General features: G+C 32.7%; 1 protein-coding gene across 1 annotated transcript; it reads right to left on the bottom strand.

Annotated features, from left to right (window-relative positions):
* Window positions 1-703: 703 nt before the first annotated feature.
* On the bottom strand, window positions 704-13691 carry LOC133879224 (3-hydroxyisobutyryl-CoA hydrolase 1-like). The gene is made up of 8 exons (XM_062317755.1): window positions 13617-13691; window positions 13384-13467; window positions 12090-12174; window positions 3842-3927; window positions 2758-2918; window positions 2295-2355; window positions 2015-2113; window positions 704-873 (listed from the first exon to the last, which is right to left on the bottom strand). The coding sequence occupies exons 1-8, from the start codon at window positions 13662-13664 to the stop codon at window positions 736-738; spliced, it is 762 nt and encodes a 253-aa protein (XP_062173739.1). The 5' UTR covers window positions 13665-13691; the 3' UTR covers window positions 704-735.
* Between the last annotated feature and the right edge of the window lie 9141 nt (window positions 13692-22832).

Here is a 22832-nt window from a genome sequence, read left to right as displayed (position 1 = left end):
TAATCATTTCATTTTAAGCACTTATTCCGTAAACTAAAAGGCTTAAAGCTTCGCAACGACATATATAGGCAGTTTGGATCTTGCAGGAAGCTTTAAATCTTCCCACACCTCATCATCCACCATAAAGAAGTACGAGTCCACCGTATCATCGCTAATAAGCTCCAATTTTGAGGGCTCCCACTGAATAAAAAACCAAAAATAAGGAAACCGAGGATGGAAATAACCAAATAAGCCTATAGAAATCTATATTTATAAAAACCATTGAGGGTGATAAACTAAATAAAAATCATTTTCATTAACGCTTCCAAACTTTAAAAGTGACATCAAGATGCCCCATACTTTGTTGCATGTCAGATTAGACACCTTTGTGTTTTTCTCCCCAAAAAAGGATGGCCCTTTACATATTAACCACCTTAATTATTATTTACTTTTTTCTTTTCAAATAGTTTTTTTTTTTTTAAAATAACTTTCAGGGTATTTTAGGGAGCAAAACTCAAAAGTGTCTAATTTTACATGCGGTAATAGTATGAGAGGTCCGATGTTACTTTTTAAACTTCAGATGCGTGAATAAAAACGTGGTGATAATTTAGGGGCTAAAATATATTTTCCCCAAAATATAAAGATTCAGAAACAGAATGCTCGTTTACCTTTGGTTTCTTATCTTTATCCAACAGTAAAGCTCTACAGCCCTACATTAAAAGGGCGAGGTCTTAAAATCATCCACAAAGGAAGAAATTAGGAGAAGAAAAATGTTTTGAGTAAGCTGAAAACCTCAAAGAAATCCTTGCTGACTTTTCCTCGCATGACATGACAAATCATTCTATACTCACGGACAAGGCATTGACCAACACCTTGGAGCCTTCCTTGTCTGATCTGTTTGCAAGAAGAGAACCAACATTTAAGTCAGAAAAAGTTTCAGCAGATTTAGACAACTTCTTCATCAGATGATTGCTTTGTTCTGTCTTTACTCATAAAAACTATTAGGGGAACTCAATTTCTTAGCTTAGATGGTATGGGTATGCAACAAACACCTCTTTTTTCATTATATATTACTGTCCTACGCAAATGTTCCATTTACCGTGTTCAAAAGGGTCATACATTTATCTAGATCTAGGTAAGCATGAGTGGCAAATACCTTCCCGCCCCGAATTTCTGTTTGTAATTTTGACCTATACCGCCAATATGTTACACCGGTACCAATAACAATAAGACGTGTCTCGTTTGATAAAAAATAAAAAGATTTTTTTTTTTACAAAAAAAAGGAGCGGGGGGAGGGGGGAGAAGGTGTTTGGCCACCCCCACATTGGCCAGAGAGAGGGTGGCCGAACCACCCCATGGCCTTGTGGGTGGTTCGACCGACGGCCACCCCTTTGACCAATTTGGGGGTGGTCCAACCACCACAAAAAATTTGGTCTTTTCTTTTATATTTATATTTATATTTTTTTTCTAATTGTTTTAAATTTTTGTTTTTTATCAAACGGGACACATCTTATTGTTATTAATGTTAATGTTGCACATTGACAGCCTCTATCAAAATTACATACGGAAGTTTGAAGTGGAGAGTTATTTGCCATTAATGCTTACCACAAAGAGTTTTAAGTCCTTTTTAAAACCCTAAGGAGCTTATTGCAAATTGGTGCAACCATATAGACTGGTTTTTTATTTTTCCATATTTCTTTTTATAGTGGTAACCACACAACAAAGCAGTCTTTAGCACTTAAAAACTGAATGAAACGACATTATTATCAGTAATTGGGTGTTCGATTTTCGAAATCAGAATTCAATTCTTATTTGGTGCGTGAATTTCGAAGTTTGACTTTGTGATATAAAATTAGAAAAAGTTGAATAAAATATAATTTGTTTAGAAAAAGTTGAATAAAATATGATTTGTTTTTTAAAAAGTGGTATAAAATATGATTTAATTTAATTAAATTTTTTTTTTTTAAAAAAAAAAGAATCATATTTGCTTTTGAAATTATGGTTGCCAAACGAATTAGGCTTACTGTTCCCTTACTGATCTCAGAGAAATTTTGAGGCTCATTGGAGATGCCCCCTTCAGTGACTGAATTGTCGCAGAGATCCAATCATCATTTGAATTCAAGGCCTCTCTCTCCTACAATAGCAAGCATAAGAATATGGTCAGGTAAATGGTTAAATTCTATCTATGCACACCAAAAACACCCAAAGTAAAAGACCAGTACTCAAAGCACAAGCAAACTTACCGTAAGACACCTAACAAAGAGGATATGAAATTCAGTTTCTGAACATGGAAACAATCCATATCAATAACTTACAAGGGCAGATAAAATTTCTTCAACTGTTCTTCGAGAGAAGCACCTATCAATGACATCCAATCTGTAACCATATAGCCACGAAAAATGAGGATCTTGAGCTTATTAAAAAAAAAAAAAAAATTAAAAGTTCGAGGATCTTGGATGGTGGCAAGATAGGCAGCTTAACACAAATGATTTTAATGAACCTTTCCAGCATTTAATCTTTGAGATGTAGTTCCTTTATATTTATATACGTTACATCGCTGTATTATAAGATGATACAAACAAGTGAACAACCGATTAATTCGATAGAGCTTTTTTCATTTGAGGCATAGCAGTTTGCATCATCCCCCTTTTTCTGGGACATGGTTGTCTGCATTATAGGTAATAGTAAAATGATTTTCTCTTCCTCAATCATAGCAATGGGTTTCTTCTTCAACCAATTCACCAACCCCCACTAATCTTCTGCACTCATCATGCAAACTCAGTTCCCTTTGTCCTTTTAATTTCAGGTTCTACGCATATAAAATGTGTTTGAGGAGGTTTTCTTTGAAAATTAGGTTCAGCTTGAGACTCTAAAAGGATGGGCAGGGTTTGTGGGACTTTGCAAGAGCCATTAGAGATAACACTTGCCACCATTACTAGCTAAAATGCACAATGGAATATGACGTCATATACTGTTCAACCATTTTCAACATTGTGCCTCTTACCTAGCAGCACTTCTTACAATATAAAGAGATCAATTAGAAACTTACATGTAATTGTAAATGGATAAAATAAAGTGAAACCAGAACAGAAATGGAGAGAATAGATTGGGGGGGAACTGGAGTGAGGGAATGTCGCAAACTGGAGGCCTGGTTGTGGCTTTTTGAAGTGATGTTACTGTTGAGAAACAGGAAGAGAGAGAAAGGGCTGGAGTAGGGAAAGTCGTTTTCTTTGTTATTATTTTATTGGTAAGTTATACATGCACTGATGCACGAAATGGGTCTCAAACCCATGACTTCACCATCTCCACTGTTCTTACAGAGAAGAGGTGGTGCCATTTAAACTAGAGCACATTCGCAAATTCGCTTTCGAGTGTTTTTGGCTAATGACTTAATCACCCTCACCTTTAATAAGAAAGAAGGGGCACTTTTGTCCTAGAAAATTGCGACACATAAATGTATGTATAATATTTAGAGAAATGTTAGAAAAATACGAGTGACACACCCCCTCACAGTGGGCCCTACCTCATGTGAGATAAGGGTGTGTAACCAGTGTGTAATTGATGTTTTTTTAACACCCCTATAATATTTATCACAAATTTACTTCTCACCTAAAAATCAAAAACAAATAAAAAAAAAAGGAAAGGGAAAGGAAAAACTTACAGAGGAAACTTAGTCCAGAAAAAAACTACAATCAATCATAATGTGAATGTAAAGTCTCTACATGCCAGCAAAACCATGCCAATGCATGATACAGTTTCCAAAAAGCACTATTCCTCAACCAAACAAGGTGATGTTTTCTCTTCATTAGAACTTTGTGCACTATATCTAAAATCAAATAATTAAAGTAGGATGAAATACTACCGCCGAGGGGACAAAGTGAGTTGCAAGGCCACATGCAAGCATTTCAGCACCATCTAACCTAGTGCCCGTAAGACCAACATATTCTCCTGCCAAAGGTTTAGTAATATAATGAATATTCAAGTACATATGAGATCAAAATCTATAACTTCATGACAGTGGCTAAAACAATCAAAACAACATGAAACTTTCATATAAACCAAATATAACATATACATGCAAATGAAGAAGGGGATGGGGGAGAAAACACCGGAGTTCATTCGAATTGCAAGTCAAAGCACCTATTATTCTGTTGATAATTATGGAAGAATTATGAAACTTTGAGTTTTCTAGAAGATTATTTGCATGGTAGGCTGAACCAGTGCCCATGATGGTCTGTTAATTGCACCTATGCTCATTGTAAGATTTTATTTATTCAAAATATTAGTGGCCAATTTCTTTGTTTCTTCAACTTTTAGTGAGATGTAACCACTCATTTGAGTACTTGATCCCAATTTTTGTCTTCTTTTTTTTTTCTTTCTTTTTTTTCTTTTTTTTTTTTTTTTTTTTTTTTTGTCTTTTTATTTCTTTCTTCGTTTTTTCCTCTTTTGTGTTAGGAATTGATATATTGATCCCAATAACCAAATACTTTAATTCCCAATGAAACTCCCAAGCTGCAGATCGATTATGCATCTCTCTCATTCAAGTCCTATACCAAGTAAATATAATTCTTGTTAGAAATAATTAAATAACAATTATTTCTTTAACCTAACATGTACAGTGAAAAATTAAATAGAACAGTTTTAGGCATACCTCTGGCCATTGTTGCTCAAGCACTCCTCCAGAACTTCTAAGAACAAAATTATGAGGTGTCTTCTAACCTATGCCTATTGCTTGATGGCTGTATTGATGGTGTACACAGGCACTCTATTTATAGGCTAGGTTAGGGACCCTCAAAATGGTAAACACCGTATTTGTTTCCTTCCATCAAGGAAACAATATTGTTAATTAATTTTTTAAATCAATTAACCGATTCCATATTTACGGTAATCTAAATTAACCATAATACCGTATATTTGTTTATTAAAATATAATAAACGATTCCATATTTCATTACGGTAATTTAATTAATTAAATTACCTAACCGTAATACCGTATATACTATTTATTTATTAAATATTAATAAATACTTCTTTATGTGGCATATAAGCCATATATGGAGATAATATCTAACATTCTCCCACTTGGCCTTTATGACACATAACCTTATGGTATTAGGTTCTTTAGTTTGGCCAATCACTTATGGAATCCTCTCACTCAGATAAGAAATGTTCCACACGAATCATGGCGGTAAAACCATTATAAAATTAGGTCGTCCCTTCCATGTATCACAATGTAAAACACTCCTTACATGAGTACCTTATGGATAATCAAGCTTTATGAATGAACTTCCTATAAGTCATTCGGGTTCAACTTTATTTATCCTCATGGATAAAATAACAAATGTGCACAAAATCTTTATTATCATAACTTTATGTCTATAGACCAAAAAGAGACAAACCAAGCGAAAATGAATTAATGAGTCTCATATATTCCACATGACTTTATTCTTTCTTTACTGGTAAACTTTAAGTCATGGGATCCGCAATCATTAATTCAATACTTATATGCTCAATGACCATTTATGTCTCTTAATGTTATCTCTCGTACTGAGATATTTGATGTCGATTTACTTCTGCTTCTACTCTTTATTCTTATAAAAGAAGATTATAGTAGAATTACCGCAGAGTATCTTTATGGTCTAACTGTGAAATCGACAATATTGAGACTTTCAACAAAATGTCTCATCCATCATGCCTGTGTTCTAAATTCATAGCACGCTAGAATTTTAGCTTTCTTGGTAGACGTAGCAACCATAGTCTGCATACTGCATCTTTAAGATATATCTCTCAATAAAAGATATATACCCTAAAGTAGACTTTCTACTATCTACACAATCAGCAAAACAACTAACCACCTTCAAATGGAAACTGTATCCTTAGGTTAAGTTGTACTTCTTGGTTCCTTGCATATACTGCAAGACTTTATTTGCAGCACTTTATTGACTCAATATACTTATTGTCAGTCATATGGTTATGTATAATGCAGACGCTTAAAACTTTTCATCTGCCCTTATTCCAATACCTTTTGGGACATTAATCTGTATTTAATTGGTCCCTCTTAATTGCTACTGAAGGTACATAATCCTTCATTTTAAATCTTCCCAAAACTTTTTCAATGTAGGCCTTCCGAGACAATGTTAATATTCTTTATGTCTCTGTGAATCTCTATATCAAAAGACATAAAAGATTTCACCCAAATCCTTCATTTCAAAGTTTTGTGAAATGAACTTTATGTAGCAAACCTAAATCAGCACTTGCAAAAATAATATTCACATATAGGACCAGAAAGATTACTATACTCCCACTGACCTTAAGGTATATATACTAATTAACAAGGTTTTTCAATAAACAATAAAATAATAACCTTGTAAAAAGTATATTACCATTGAGAGATCTATCACAGCCCATAAATAAAATTCTTTAATTTACAAGCTTTCTGATTGTTATTTATAAAACTTTTTTGATTGTTTCATGTAAACCTCATCTTTAAGATCCTCATTCAGAAAAGTTGTTTTCGCATCCACTTGATGTAGGTCTAGATAGAAATGAGCTACTAATGCTATGATTATCTTGATGAACCATTCTTAGACACTGGAGAAAATGTTTCACGATAATCAATGCCTTCCTTTATGAGTAAAACCATTGGCTACGAGTCTAGCTTAACCTTTTAGCCATGGACTTATCTCTTACTTCATGGCACTAAATCTCAATGTGGAGTTTTCTCCACTCATAGCATGTGAAACCAAATTTGGATCATCTTTATGTCCAATGTCAACATTAGACTCTGGGAGGTATACAACATAATTACTAAGAATTGTTGATCTCCTTATTCTATAGGATTTTTCTTAATTCTACTTCCTCTGCATTTTGCAATGGGAGAATAGACTTTTGAACCTGTTCTGTATGAGTTGGTTGTTCTTAAAATGATTGTGGTTCAGGATAATTAATCTGATTTTCTCTGAATACAATCAATCATCCTCTATGAGGAGGAGATTTGGCCAACTCTAGTGCTTCCTCAAATTCCAATTTGTGTGAATGAGCACTTCCACTAGGTTCCGCATCCTCTATAAATTTTACAATCAACAACTTTAGGCTTATGTGAAGGATAATAAAAACCCCTTAAAGTTTACTAGATAGCTTATAAAAGATTCGCTGGTTGTCCTTGAATCTAATTTCCTTAGGCGAGGATTATAAATCCGCTCTTTAGCTAGGCAACCCTACATGTGTAAATAATTTAAACTTAGCTTCTATCTATTTCATAAAAGGTGTCTCAAGGACAACTTTAAATGGAATCCTGTTTAACATATATACAACAGTCTTCAAAGCTTTACTCTATAAGGGTAATAACAGATTAGTATTACTAATTATTTCCCTTTTGTGTATACCTACCTTAATACTCTATGCCTATATTAGATCTTATGATCTTCATGTTGTTTCTCCTCTTCTTCCTTATAGGTATTAAAAACATTCAATACCCCAGCTTTAATATTTAGAAGATAGAGATACATAAACTTTATATGGTCATCATTAAAAGAGATAAAAATATCTCTGACCATTTAGACAATGAGTTTGAAAAGGTTAACACCTTTCAATATACATGATCTCAATAATTTTAAAAGGCTCTCTTTGGCACCTCTAGTGGTCTTGTTGGTATACTTTTCCTTATGCAATCCACACAAGAACCAAAGTCGGTAAATTACCGACTTTTATTTACTGTATGGAGATATATTTCGATCTCCAAAGCCATAACCAGAGCATTTTTAAATTCTCAAAGACTCTACTTTACATCAACATCAATACGCAGAGACAAACAAATAATTTTGTTTCAAAAGTTGGGATGTAGGTCAATTTTAAATAGGCTTTAAATAAACCCCAACCAATATTCCACCAAAAATAAGAAAAATTTCAATTTAAAATAAAATTGAAATTTTTAACAAGCCAAACCAGAAAATAAATTTCTAAAAATATAACTGAATTTCAAAATTAACCTATAGATCCCAACAACCTCAAATTATAAACGTGTTATTCATTTTTAAAAGGACTCTGCATTTGTGTTGACAACGTGGATTGTTAAACCATAATCAATCCACAATATATATTTGAATGAGTCACTAAAAGAGATTCATGACATACTAGATATATGATATTATCTTTATTTTTTAAGTCATTTCTTACACTTCATGCAATCTTTCTTTATATGCCCTTAATTTTTCTTATTGCATGAAAAGTAAGTATCTTGATTGCTATAATACTTTATTGGCACCTTATTCTCATGCTTTAAGTGTTGGACATGATTGCATTTATCGGTCATTCTCTTGACATGAGTAACCATGTGAACCCTTTATGAATTTTCTCATATCCTTGAACACACATGGTTAGAAGTTCACTTACTAACCATTTATCCTTATGTGTGTTAAAAGATAAAATTTTACACTTAGAAGAGAGAATTCAAAAAATGAAATAGACCAACAATGACTCAAAAAATCTCAATCTTTAGGTACTTAAGCTAAGTTATAATATCCTTCATTCCCATAATGAGATTATAAACACTTTAGAAACTGTAAAAGGTCGTCTTTAAAGCTTTTTCTATTAGGGTGCTGGCCAAGTTTTGTTTGAACTTATTAAATGTTCATAAACAACCTTTATAAAACTTTGGCTCTAAAACATTCAGGAATAAATCCCTGATGACTTTAGTGACATGAGATTTCATGAACATCTAACTTAAGTGATTAAATCACTCCCACCGTTCATGCTTAATAATCTCATGTGGCGTACTTAATTCCGCGGGAGTAGGTGGTTGTCCACACGGAGCACCAAATTTTTAACACCACAAATGAAAAAGCATATTAATATTTTTCAGTCAGAAAAATATTACCATAATGTATTGGAATATGAAACTACCAAGGTAGAGTAATATGAATAGCTGCAATAACCCAAACATAAAATAAATACTTTAATGCTATGAATTAACTTTATTTTAAATTAGCCAATGCCAATTTAAATAGTAAATTTCAACCTACCTGTGGGCAAATGTTGCATCACGCATGAAATTTATTCTTTATTAATAAGACTAAAGCAAATTTAAATATTAATAAATAAAATTCTCCGTACCTGTGGGCAACCGAGAGAAATTTTACTTTCAATACTAAATTTGTCATCTTATTCTAATTAAGTCATAAAAATAAAAACTTCCCTGTGGGGATAAGTAATTAAATTTATGAATTAATTACAAAACGATGTTAATTTTTCTATATGAAGTTCACGTGTATGATCTTTATGCGATTATTATAAAATCGAGATGCTGTGGCTCTCCCAAAATCATAATAATCATGCTGTAATTCATGAGCATCTAATAAATCTTTATGAGGTTCATGCGTGTAATCCTGATATAATTATCATTAAAATTTGGGATGCTGTGGCTCCCCAAAATCATAATGATAATTACGTGTGTGTAATCTTGATGCAATTGTCATTCAAAATTGAGATGCTGTGGCTCTCCCAAAATTATCATGATAATTGCTACTTCATTAACATCTAACAACTTTATAGATGCCCCCTTAATAGCCCCAGGAATATAACAAACTAATACTTAAATGGGGTAAACAGTATTTTTCAAAGGTGCAACCAGGTGAGTTCCCAGGAAAGTGAGGGGGGTCACATGGACACACTTAAATCCCAAGACTTTCCTAGCCAAAACTTTTCTAGACATTGCATTCTTGGCATTACTGTAAACACACCAGTATATATGGTATTGTTAATTATTCTTAGGTCTAGGCATCAAGCAAACAATATAAATTCAACAATTAAAAATATATTCATCAATTCATGTATTAAATAAACAATAATTTTAATACACAGTACTGTAAATAATAAAGGGAATAAAACCTTAATGTGAAAGTATAAAACCAGGCTTAGCTCAATGGTTTGAAGCTTGTCACTTTATGGACATGAAGGTCCCAAGTTCGAACCCCATATGAGCCAAATCTTTTATTTTATTTAAATGCTACTGTAATGGGCTACTATATTGGGTTGGGCTACTATATTGGGTTCTGCTATATTTGGAATCTTGTGACCCAGAAGCCCAACCCAATATAGTAGCCCATTACAGTAGCATTTAAATAAAATAAAAGATTTGGCTCATATGGGGTTCGAACTTGGGACCTTCATGTCCATAAAGTGACAAGCTTCAAACCATTGAGCTAAGCTTGGTTTTATGCTTTCACATTAAGGTTTTATTCCATATTTACGGTAATCTAAATTAATAGAAATAACCATAATACCGATTCCATATTTACGGTAATCTAAATTAATAGAAATAATCATAATACCGTATATGTTTATTAAAAAATAATAAACATAACAAACACCGTAAATGTGATATAAAGGCCACAACAAAAAAAGAATATTACATTTACGGTGTTTGCTATGTTTATTATTTTTTAATAAACATATACGGTATTATGATTATTTCTATTAATTTAGATTACCGTAAATATGGAATCGGTATTATGGTTATTTCTATTAATTTAGATTACTGTAAATATGGAATAAAACCTTAATGTGAAAGCATAAAACCAGGCTTAGCTCAATGGTTTGAAGCTTGTCACTTTATGGACATGAAGGTCCCAAGTTCGAACCCCATATGAGCCAAATCTTTTATTTTATTTAAATGTTACTGTAATTGGCTACTATATTGGGTTGGGCTTCTGGGTCACAAGATTTCAAATGGGCTACTGTATTGGGCAATTAGGTCAACCCACTTAATCGGGTCGGGCCTCTGGGTCTATGTATAGTGCTGGCCCAAATTTGGGTCTATGTATAGTGTTGGCCTAAATTGGGTCAGCTCACTTAAATGGTCCAAAACTGCATTGGTTTTAAAAAACCCTGCCCAAAAATATATCCAACCCAGAAACCTTAATGGGTCGAAAACCCTATCCGGTCACCAATCAACCCGACCCGTAATGTTCCAGATGGGTTGAAAACCCTAAAAAATGGAACCTTAGCCGCTACCCCTTTATGAAAATACCCATATCAAGATTACGGCAAGGATCTATTTCTAAACCAATATGCTTTTCAACCATACGTGAACATCAATAAATGTAATTACAAATAAATTATGTTCACAAAAAAAAATATTGAATTCAACAAAAAACTTAATACTGAGAAATACATGAAAGTACCCATATCATAGTTCAGGAATCCATATCATAATATACCATGAATAGAAAATATCCATATGTTATACATGAACAAATTATGTTCACAAAAATACTGGATTGAACAAAAATATGTTTAACAACCGTATGTGAACAATAAAAAATAGATTATGTTCACAGAAATTATGGATTCAACAAAAAACTTATTGCTAAGCAAAATAGCATAGAAGTTGCTCTGATACCACATGTTAGAAATAATTAAATAACAATTATTTCTTTAACCTAACATGCGCAACGGAAAATTAAATAGAACAGTTTTAGGCATACCTCCGGCCATTGTTGCTCAAGCACTCCTCCAGAACTTTTAAGAACAAAATTATGAGGTGTCTTCTAACCTATGCCTATTGCTTGATGGCTGTATTGATGGTGTACACAGGCACTCTATTTATAGGCTAGGTTAGAGACCCTCAAAATGGTAAACACCGTATTTGTTTCCTTCCATCAAGGAAACAATATTGTTAATTGATTTTTTAAATCAATTAACCGATTCCATATTTACGGTAATCTAAATTAATAGAAATAACCATAATACGTTATATTTGTTTATTAAAATATAATAAACGATTCCATATTCCATTACGGTAATTTAATTAATTAAATTACCTAACCGTAATACCGTATATACTATTTATTTATTAAATATTAATAAATACTTCTTTATGTGGCATATAGGCTATATATGGAGATAATATTTAACAATTCTCACACCAAGACTACTATTTTGCAGTATTATCAGTCATTCATATACAAATAGGAATTGAACTACTCAAGAAAATGATCTACTAAAGAAATAAGATGACTAAAATCCTACGAACTACTGATGAAATTAAACTTCACCTCCTTTTTTAAGGAATAAAGAGTTAGCACATAGATCAAGAATGTAAATGGCATTACCAAAGAAGACAGGGAGTCTTGACAAATAATAAGAGGCACCTTGATCTGGGAAGAGTCCCAAAGCTGTTTCCCGCATTGCAAAGACCTGCAACAAGTCCAATATCAGAATACATGTTAACCAAGAAAGCCAGAGCTAGTAAATCTAAAAGAGTATGCAGAACAAAAAGGAGCTATGTAAAACCAAATTGAAGAACTTTTTAACGAAATTCAAAACAAAGTGCTGTAGTGAAAACATCCAGTTCATACATTTCAATTTTGTTTTTCCTTGACTCAGAGAAACAGTCCATGAGAAAGGAAGCAAGATTACTTAAAGTACCCAAAATAAATTACAAAAAAAAGGGTTTTTTTCACCACCCACATTGTTTATCAGATAACTTTCTTGTCTCTTAAATGCACTAGCAACTATTGTACTAGCAAGTATACATTTTTTGTTACAAGTGATTTAAAAAGAATGTTTGCAGTTAGTAGGCAACAAAAAGGTAGAAATTGGTTTTTTTTTTTTTTTTTTTTTTTGAGGGGAGAGAGGGAGGGGGGGGGGGGGGGGTGGAGGAAAGTGAAAAGTGAAAACCATGAGATAGACAAACATAATTCAGACATTCTGAACAGACAATCATCAAATAGAATTGACCATAATAATGAAAAGACAATATATATATATATATATATATATATATATATATATATATATATATATATATATATATATTTTTTTTTTACAAGTAATAAGCCAATCTCATTAAAAGCATGAGGCGCCCCTTAGTACACTGGGAGTATACAAAAGGAAACACCTAACTAGAGAAACGAGTAAGAAAATCAAGAAAGCTAAAAGATAAGGGGAACACATAAGTCATAGTCCAAAGATACAGAGTGTGATAGAAGGAAGATAAAAGTTTCTCAGGGGTTTTCTCCACGTCCTCAAAGCTCCGGTTATTGTGTAATTCATAATAAAATTCACCATTATCGAAAAAACAATATTAGAGCAGAATGCAAGGGGCTTTGAAGATTGCGAGAAATTGGTGCAACAACTTAAATCCGTTATGCTCAAATCCCTTTATGCATGGATGGCGGTGTATAGTAGTCCTGATTTTTCTAGCATCACGGAATTTTTAGAATTTTGTTCTTCTTTTTCTCAATTGTAGGGGATTTATCCTGTATATTCCATGTGCACATAGATTGCACTCCCTCTGCACTTTTTATAAGATTGATTTACTTATATAAAAAAAAAAAACATTCACCTCTACAAGGTGAAGTAAAACTCAATATAATTTTAAACCAGAGATAAAGAGACAAATACCGAGTTCTCTGTAGCAACCCGAAATCTACCATGCATCGAAACGGCAGCCCCACCTCCCATGACAATTCCATTAAGAATTGAAACCTTCACCAATTTTGCATGCTAATGGGTAAGAAAAAATATATACATGCAAAACATAGATGCAAAAATTAACTTGACCAAGAATGCTACCACTCTAAAAAGTCATTATAAAAGATACATTAAAATTTACACTTCATGGCAAACTGGGTCACCTGGGTTTTATGAAATGTTGCCATAATGTAATTTAAGATGAACCCCATGCAAAAAGAATGTGCACCTAATCTCCAGTTACCTAATACATACAAATATGAAAGAACAATATTATATGCTTTGCATTCATTTCCTTCACGCCTTACAAAATAAATTATTGACATTTGCATAAATCAAGCATATTCTAAAGAATAGAATCTAGAAGAAGAAGAAGAAGAAGAAGAAGAAAATGCTTCCATATTAACTGAGGTTGAACCTTATCAAAAGTTGTAGGTCATCAATATTCTAAATGTTAAGGATCAGTGTGGTCTATTAAGCAATAAAAAGAACATATACCTTCAATAATATCACGAACAACAGCTGCAACATCACCACCAACACAAAATGCTCTTCCCTTACTCTACAAAATCAGGACAACAGATGATGTCATAAAGATTGCATTCTTTGTGAAGCTGAAACAATAGGTTGCATGTCCAATTTTTAACTTATGATAAGGATCAGTTGAACAAAGTAAAAGACCTATCTTACATGAATGGATGAGAAATGCTCTTAAAAATCCTGCAAATGAACAACCTTTGCAAGCTATATTAAGGAAACCAACTAAATTGGATGACTGTTAGGTTCTTCAAGTCTTGCAAGTAAACAACCTTAAGAAGGTGGCTTTTTCAAACAAGTTTGCGTACAGGACTAAAGCAGTCAATCAATTTTCTTTAGCCAAAATCAAATCAAATCAAATCAAATCAAATTACTTCTTCACTCACTACAATGCTGGGCTTGTATTTCAAACCAACAGCAACAACTAGAGGTTAACTTTACAACACAATCCTTAAAAGAGTTGGTAGAAATACATACAAAAAAAAAAAAAAAAAAACCAATTAGCCACGTGTAATTAATACATGTGGCTAATTGCAAATATAAATATAAAAAAATTACAAAAAATATAAATATTTTAGCCACGCGTATTAATACACGTGGCCAAGTGGCCACGCGTAATGAATACACGTGGCTAAATGTCATCTAGCCACGTGTATTTATTACACGTGGCTAATTGGCCGCGTGGCTACAGTAACGGCTACTATAGCCACGTAGCTAATTGCATGTTTTTTTGTAGTGACCACTTTGTAAGAGTTTTTTTTTTTTCGTAAAATGTTTTGTAAGACTAGCATTTTTTAAGTAATTTTAAAAGTCTTTCATGTATTATTTTTATGTTTTTTTAAAAATAAAAATTATCATTTGATTAAAATTTAATAATAATCAATCACAAGCTTAATAATAATTTTAAAATCACCTCATTTTTTAAAAAACATAAAAATAACACTAAAAAACTTCTAACATCACTCAGCATTCCTCTTAATCAATATAATAGTAGATTTTTCTTTTCTTTTATTTTTTAGACTTTATTTAGTCTTAAAGTTCTGATGTCAAGTCAACTTTCTTCTTGCGCAACACGACTATACCCCACAAACCGTATGGACAGCTCCGGATCAAATCCACGCGGTTTTGACTATCCACCCACAAAACAGCCATCAGAGGCAAATCTTAGTACGTATATTACATATATATGCCGAACATAGATGCAAAAATTAACTTGACCAAGAATGCTATCACTCCAAAAAAATACATTAAAATTTACACGTCATGGCAAACTGAGTCACCTGGGATTTACGATATGTTGCCATAATGTAATTTAAGATGAACCCCTTGCAAAAAGAATGTGCATCCGGGCATACCTAATCTCCAGTTACCTAATACATACAATAAATAAAGAAAAAGAAAAAGAAAAAAAAAAAAGAGAAGAATATGCTTTGCGTATCATACACCGCTAGATCGCGAGACGAATATAATTCCCACCACACAAGTCCACACAGATCGCCAGTTGAATCCCTCGTCAAATTTCTAGTCTAATTAAAGTCCCTTAGCTTCATTAATTATCCTATAAATCATGAATTGAATGAAGACTGGTCGCTATCTCCACAGGATTATAATTCATGAAGTGGAAATTTGAGGTACTCTTAAGTAATATTATACGTGTGGACCCAATTAAAAATGGCCGGGTTTGCCTGTTCCGAATGGAAGTGACCATTTTATGAACTTTATGATGACGGATTGTACTACACCCTAATTTAGTGTAATTTAGGTAGACAATTTGTACAAACCAAAGATGAGTTATACTATTCCATTGATTGTACGTGTGTATCTTATTAAAGACGTAGCTAATCCATACTTAGGGAAGACGCGTCGTATCACTTCTTAGTGGTTAGATGGAATGTCCGTGCTAATCGAAGATGGATTATACTTATTCTTTAGAGATAATTTCTTGACTACTTGAGTGAGACGAACCCTATATCATGCATAGTTTGAATTTTCCTTGTTAATTTATAATTATTGACAATTGTTATGCGATGAGTGGTGAAATCAATCCCACCCCTATTTTTTTTCTATTTATTACAATATTTATTTTTATGTCTTTAGTTTTATGCATATAACTTAATTATAAATAAAATAAAATCAAACTTCTTTTAATTAAGTTATATTTAATCTTGAAAAACTTAGTAGCAATTCATACGTAGTCCTTGAAGTTCGACACCCTCAATATAATCCTATTCTACAAGGATTCATACTATTACGAGTGGTAATTTTATTATTGATATTTTTGCACACAAACTATCACATCACACTTTTTTAAAATCATCAAACATAAGGATATTCTGGACCTAAGGGCATGTTTAGGTAACACATTTGTTTTTATTATATTTTATTGTTTTTTAAATATATCTTTGGGTTGTTTTACTAAATTTGATCAATTCTACTCAATTTTATCCAATTTTTTATTTTTTATTTTTTTTTTGTCTTAGATTTTTTAAACCATTCAAACATAATTTAAAAAAATAAATAAATTTTCTCCATATTTATAATTTGAAATATAATAAAAAATATTAGAATATAATAAAAAAAAATTACACACCAAAACTTGACCTAAAAAAGTCTGCAATGAAGTTTAAAAATTGGTCGGACAAAAATGAGTAGAAACGCGCGTGGTGGTGTAATGTGAAAAGACTAACACATTTGTAAGGTTTTTTTTTTTTTTTTTTTTTTTTTTTTTTTTTTTTTTAATTTAAAAAAGTATTCTAATATGATATTCAGGTGAAAATTATTCTTATATTTTTAAGAATATTTTGTGTTTGAGATATTTGTTCGTGTTTTTATTTGGAGCAGACAAAATATTTAACAAACGGCGCCTATATTTTTTAAAAATTATTAACATATAATTTAAAACAAAAGCGAGTCTCATCAAAATATTACTCATAATATTTATATCAATTCAAAATAGTTTTTAAAATTAAAATATAAGAGAAATACTAGACATTATATTTCTATCAAACATTCTTCCGACAAACGTGATACGTATCAACTAACTTACTAAATTCTTTGATTAATTTTTGTTAAATACATTACAAAATAAAAATATAATATCCCCCATTAATTAAAATAATATATATATATATATATATATACACAAATTATTATCAATATATTAAAAACCTGAAGAAAAAAAAATATATAGGCCTCAGGCAGCTAGAGGTGATCAGCTTGTGTTCTAGTGGGGGCACCGAGGATATTGTGGCGTAGTTTTGTTCCTTCCCGTTCACGAAAGGCGAAAGGCGTTGAAGATGACGTCAGAGTCGCAGCAGCCGTGGAGACTGGACCCCTTCCGGAACATCCCTATATCCAACGGCTGAGATATCACCGAACTCATTGGACGGCAGAACTGGTAATTGTTTGGTTTATATATACATATATCATATAGAGTAATGATTCACTACCACCTAAATATACAACTTTTCACCACCTTGTCTATGTGGTAAGGTGGTCCCCCACTACTTTTTGAGTTTTTTTATTTTTTAAAAATAAATTAAGGTGGGGGACCACCTTGCCACATAGGCAAGGTAGTGAAAAGTTGTATATTTAGGTGGTAGTGAATCATTATTCAATCATATATGTATATATAATATATATGCCAAGTTTGTTCATTTTTTCGGTGCGTGTCTGTTGGGCCCCACCTTCCCTAAAAAAGAAGTCCTTCATAAGATAAGGAGGGGTGCTACACATGCACCCCTCATCCACCCTTCATCTTCCATTTACAAAAAAAAAATTGATTTTAAGCAAAAAGGTGTCTGATGTGACATCAAAGACACCTTTTTGCATAAAAATTAATTTTTTTAAGCAAAAGAGGTGGACAAAAGGGGAATGAGGGGAGGATTTTTAGCATTTCCCTAAGATAAGATTGGACTTTGCTTTGGCCTCGGATCTTTCACACAGTGTCTGCTCCTCTTTCGTCCGTCCTCTCTCTCACACACATTTATTTCTATTATCAACTACTTGAGCTATTATTTTCAACTAGGGGCACGTTTAAATAACACATTTGTTTTTATTATATTTTATTGTTTTTGAAATACATGTTTGGATTGTTTTGTTAAATTTGATCAATTTTACTCAATTTTATTCAATTTTTTTTTTCAATTTTATCTTAGGTTTTCTAAACCATTCAAACATAATTTTAAAAAATAAATTTTTTAAGTATTTATAATTTTAAATATTAGAATATAATAAAATAAAATAAAAAAAATTACACACCAAAACTTGAACTAAAAAAGTCTGCAATGAAGTTAAAAAATTGGTCAGACAAAAATGGGTAGAAACGCGCGTGGTGGTGTACTGTGAAAAGACTTAACACATTTGGTCTGAGTTCGTGCATGGGAGGACGTGTCCCAGAGGAGTGTCTTCTCTTGCTCGGAGCCACACTTTGGGTTGGTCGGGTCTAAAGAGCACTAGTATCATCAGTTATTTTATATTGGTTCTCTTCCTTATATTTAGAAATTTTTTTATGAAAATTATAAAAAAAAACCTTCCACAGCAGATGCCCTATATTTAGATGAGAGGGTTGAGAATGAATAGTGATTCCCTATGTATACATGTCTACTATTCATTCCCTATGTATTATTTTAATATAAAAGAAATATAATTAATTGATATATGGAAGAGAGAAAAAGTAGGAAAGGGAGAAAAATAATAAAATAAGAGTAAAAAAATAATGTTTAATTGATATAGAGAAAAGTAAGGAAATCTATTGTGTGATATTTTTTTATAGGGAAGCGAAAAGTAGTTTTATTCCCTAAATATAGGAAAAATGGTTGAGAATCTGCTGCTAGTGCTCTAAGGGGCGCTTGGCCTCCAAAGATTCAATGTCATATAAATAGATACAATTTTTCATCATTTTGTTATATAAGTAAGGTGGTCTTTTATTATTTTTTTGAATTTTTTTTTGAATTTTTTAAAATAAATTAAGGTAAAAAATTACTTTATCACATAAGTAAGATAATAAAAAATTATATATTTAAGTGCTAGTGAATTATTACTCATTATTATTTACCTCATACCCTAAAAACTGGCCACGCCTGCTGACGACAATGTGAGAGACAGATTCCTATAAATTAAGGTGTTGGTCCTGTTGGAATCCTTCCGCACTCGGAGAGATCTGAGAGGTTTTTTCAGATATATTGGTGGCGTGGCAGTGGTGGTGGAGCTGGCCCCTCATACACAGATATTCACAAGGCCTGCAGGTTAATTTCCAAGTTTTCCGCCTTTCCCCGCTGTCACCGGCCTCCCGTAGAACTTTTAGCGCGCACTTTCCGCTGGTTGCGTTACTCCTACCGTCAGCGCGTGATCTGTATCCACTGGCGAGCGACCTGCAAACTGCTGGTCAGTGTTGTTCTTTTATTTTCTTTTTTCTTTTATGCTATTTTCTGCTTTATTGAGATACCAAAAATTAGTTTTGTGACAAGATCTCATGTATATACACATACTCAACTCCTTTGGAGTTTGGAGATTTTCAGCAGGAAGGGATCAGCTGCCGTTCATCAAATCACTGATCAGTGGAATTCGAACTAAACACAAAGGAAAGATATGTCAGCTGAAGTGACAGAGCTTAGAAACCCTAGAACTCCAAGTCGCGGTTTCAGAATGATCCGTAAAGTTAGAGTGCCCATGGCAAAATGGGTGAAGGAAAGAAAAGGTCTCTCTCTCTCTCTCTCTCTCCCTCATGGCAAAATGGGTGAAGGAAAGAAAAGGTTTCTCTCTCTCTCTCTCTCTCTCTCTCTCTCTCTCTCTCTCTGTGTGTGTGATGAATTAGATACCATTTTCATTCAACAACTGAACCAATTACAAGCAAGCTAGCCAGTTAACTGGACAAAACAAAGGAGACTACAAACCAGAGTACTCCGTACACTTCAAACAACAAGCAAAACAAGAGCAACCCTCATTAAGAAAGAAGCTCACAAACCAGAAACTGCAACTGCTGTAAAAAAAAAACCTGATGTATCAAGAATCAACCCAACAAATCCAAGATATAGAAGCCTTCTCCTTTGTTTAATTTGTACAATATTTGGAGTTTGATCTGCACGTGCATGTAAGCTTTAGACACAGTTTAAAGTTTCTGTACATTTGTCAACTTTTAAAATAACAAAGTCAAGAACCCAGTTAACTATATATATATATACATCATTTGCACTGAGCATCTCTTTGAGTTAAAGTGCATATATGTTTTTGGTGATTATATATGCAGTGAGCAAGGTCCAGGGAAGAGTACATGTACATCAAGCTATATCCCCTTCTTATTTTTGATTTCGTCAGTGATTGGCCTACTCCAAGCGGAGAAAGCGCTTAAGGCTCATCCTGCGAACATGTGGATCTCCGTAGTTGCCTTGGTCATCTTTTGCTTCTCACATGCAACCAAGAAGAAGATTAATACTCAGAGTACTCGTTGGGCAAGATGCTCTCCGATCGTCGAAGCTTTTCGTGTCCTTTCGGGAACACTTGTAGCGGTCTCACTGATATCAATCTTTCTGCCAGACCCTTTTTGGTGGTTATTTTTCGTCATATGGGTTCTTCTGGCTTTTGTAGTTATTTACCTGAGAGGTATGAAAGCATTTCAGATTGATGGAACGTATCACAGTGCAGTGAGATGTTTTGCCTAGCTAGCTAGGTTATAATATCATGGGTTTTTTTGTATTATAATAAGTTAATTTACACGTGTATCAAATGCCTAGTTGTGTTCAAAAATAAAAGATAAATATAAGTTTTATGTAGTCTATATGGGAAACGGCTCTTAATTAAGCATCGACAGACTATATTTGGATTACATTTAAGTTAGGAATTTGATGCGAATTGCATTATTTTTTATAAAGATTATATTATCTTGAATTTAGGAATTTGATGATATTGAATGATCCTAAATTAAAAGATTTGATTAAGATTATATTTAATCTGTAAATTCTATAAATAGAACATTTTGTATTATACATACACTTATCAAGTGATCAATAAGAGTATATATAATGTAGTTCTTCAAGTTTTATCGTGTGAACATAGGTCATAGACCGATTCATGCACGTATAATGTTTTGTTTTTATTTTTTATTATTCCGCTATTGCATTTATATTTCTCTACCATTATGATTTTCTCCAAGGTCTCAAAGCTATATCAAACGCTAGTATTCGATCATGTAGTATTTTGATTTGATTTGATTTGATTTGATTTGATTTGATTTTCTTTCTTTTCTCATCGTTTTGTCTATGTTCTACACAAATATCGGAGAACAAAACTATTTATTAGAGTAGATATTTTATAGACAAATATTTAAAGGACCCACAACAAAATAAGATGAAGTGATGTTATAGTAACTTTGAGCTTAATCATGGAGTAATTGTTTTAAGATAAACTTTCTCTGAATTGTTAATTCAGGTGGCCATTACATCTCAAATGTTTTAAAAATGGTGAGGTATATGCTAAGAACTAATATTATAGAATCATTAATCTATAGAGAATATAAAAAACAGTGTCGAAAAAAATGAGAGAAATGAGTTGGTACTTGACTGGGCCTAACTAATACAGGCCCAACTAATTAGCAAAATGCCAAAGCCCACTAATTCAGCTAAGCTCAGTATTTTCTCCAAGGTCTCAAAAATGAGAGAGAAAGGGCTGGAGTTGGGAAAGTCGTTTTCTTTTGTTATTATTTTATTGGTAAGTTATCCATGCACGAAATGGGTCTCAAACCCATGACTTCAGCATCTCCACTGCTCTATTTCTTTTCTTTTTTCTTTTTAAGTACCATCTCCACTGTTCTTACAGAAAAGAGGTGGTGCCATTTAAACTATAGAGCAGTTTCGCAAATTTGCTTTCCAGTGTTTTTGACTAATGACTTAATCACCATGACCTTTACCTTTAATGAGAAAGAAGGGGCACTTTTGTCCTAGGCACGTAAATGGATGTATAATATTTATCACTAATTTACTTCTCACCTAAAAAACAAAAGCAAATAAAAAAAAAAAAAAAAAAAAAAAAGGGAAAGGAAAAGGAAAACTTACACAGGAACACAAACGGCTCATAACCGTTAGAACCGTTTGTGTTCAAAACAACTCCAAACGGTTAGAGCTGTTTTTGTTCAAATGGCTCTAATTAGAGCCGTTTTAGTCAAAAACGGCTCAAAACCATGATTTCCATACCCCATATTCTAAGCCGTTTTCAAAAGGCTAAAAAAAAAGGGCTCAAAATAGTTTGAGCCGTTTTTAGGCCTTAAAACGACTCCAAAAAAGCGGCTCAAAATGCCCATTTTTTTTGTAGTGAGTCTCTCAAAACCATGCCAAAGCATGATACTATTTCCAACAATCACTATTCCTCAACCAAACAAGATGATGTTTTCTCTTCATTAGAACTTTGTGCACCATATCTAAAATATCAAATAATTAAAGTAGGATGAAATACTAGCTACCGCCGAGGGGACAAAGTGATCGAGTTGCAAGGCCACATGCAAGCATTTCAGCACCATCCAACCTAGTGCCCGAAAGACCGGCCAACATATTCTCCTGCCAAAGGTTTACTAATATAATGAATATTCAAGTACAAATGAGATCAAAATCTATAACTTCATGACAGTGGCTAAAAAAATCAAAACCGCATGAAACACTGGAGTTCATTCGAATTGCAGGTCAAAGCACCTATTATTCTATTGATAATTATGGAAGAATTATGAAACTTTGAGTTTTCTAGAAGATTATTTGCAAGGTAGGCTGATCGGTAAGAAAGAATATATACATGCAGAACATAGATGCAAAAATTAACTTGACCAAGAATGCTACCACTCTAAAAAGTCATTATAAAAG

This window comes from Alnus glutinosa, chromosome 10 (assembly GCF_958979055.1).
Source record: "Alnus glutinosa chromosome 10, dhAlnGlut1.1, whole genome shotgun sequence".
Taxonomy (NCBI): domain Eukaryota; kingdom Viridiplantae; phylum Streptophyta; class Magnoliopsida; order Fagales; family Betulaceae; genus Alnus; species Alnus glutinosa.
The sequence above is the reverse complement of the archived record's forward strand: the minus strand, read 5'-3'. Positions and strand labels throughout refer to the sequence as shown.

Excerpts from the sequence above, each read along its gene's own strand:
- LOC133879224 (XM_062317755.1), bottom strand. The coding sequence starts at position 13,664 with ATGGGGTTCATCTTAAATTACATTATGGCAACATTTCATAAAACCCAG. Across the intron at positions 13,468-13,616 it reads CAACATTTCATAAAACCCAG|GTTTCAATTCTTAATGGAAT; the intron begins GTGACCCAGTTT and ends AAATTGGTGAAG. Across the intron at positions 874-2,014 it reads TCAAAATTTCTCTGAGATCA|ATCAGACAAGGAAGGCTCCA; the intron begins GTAAGGGAACAG and ends TCTTGCAAACAG.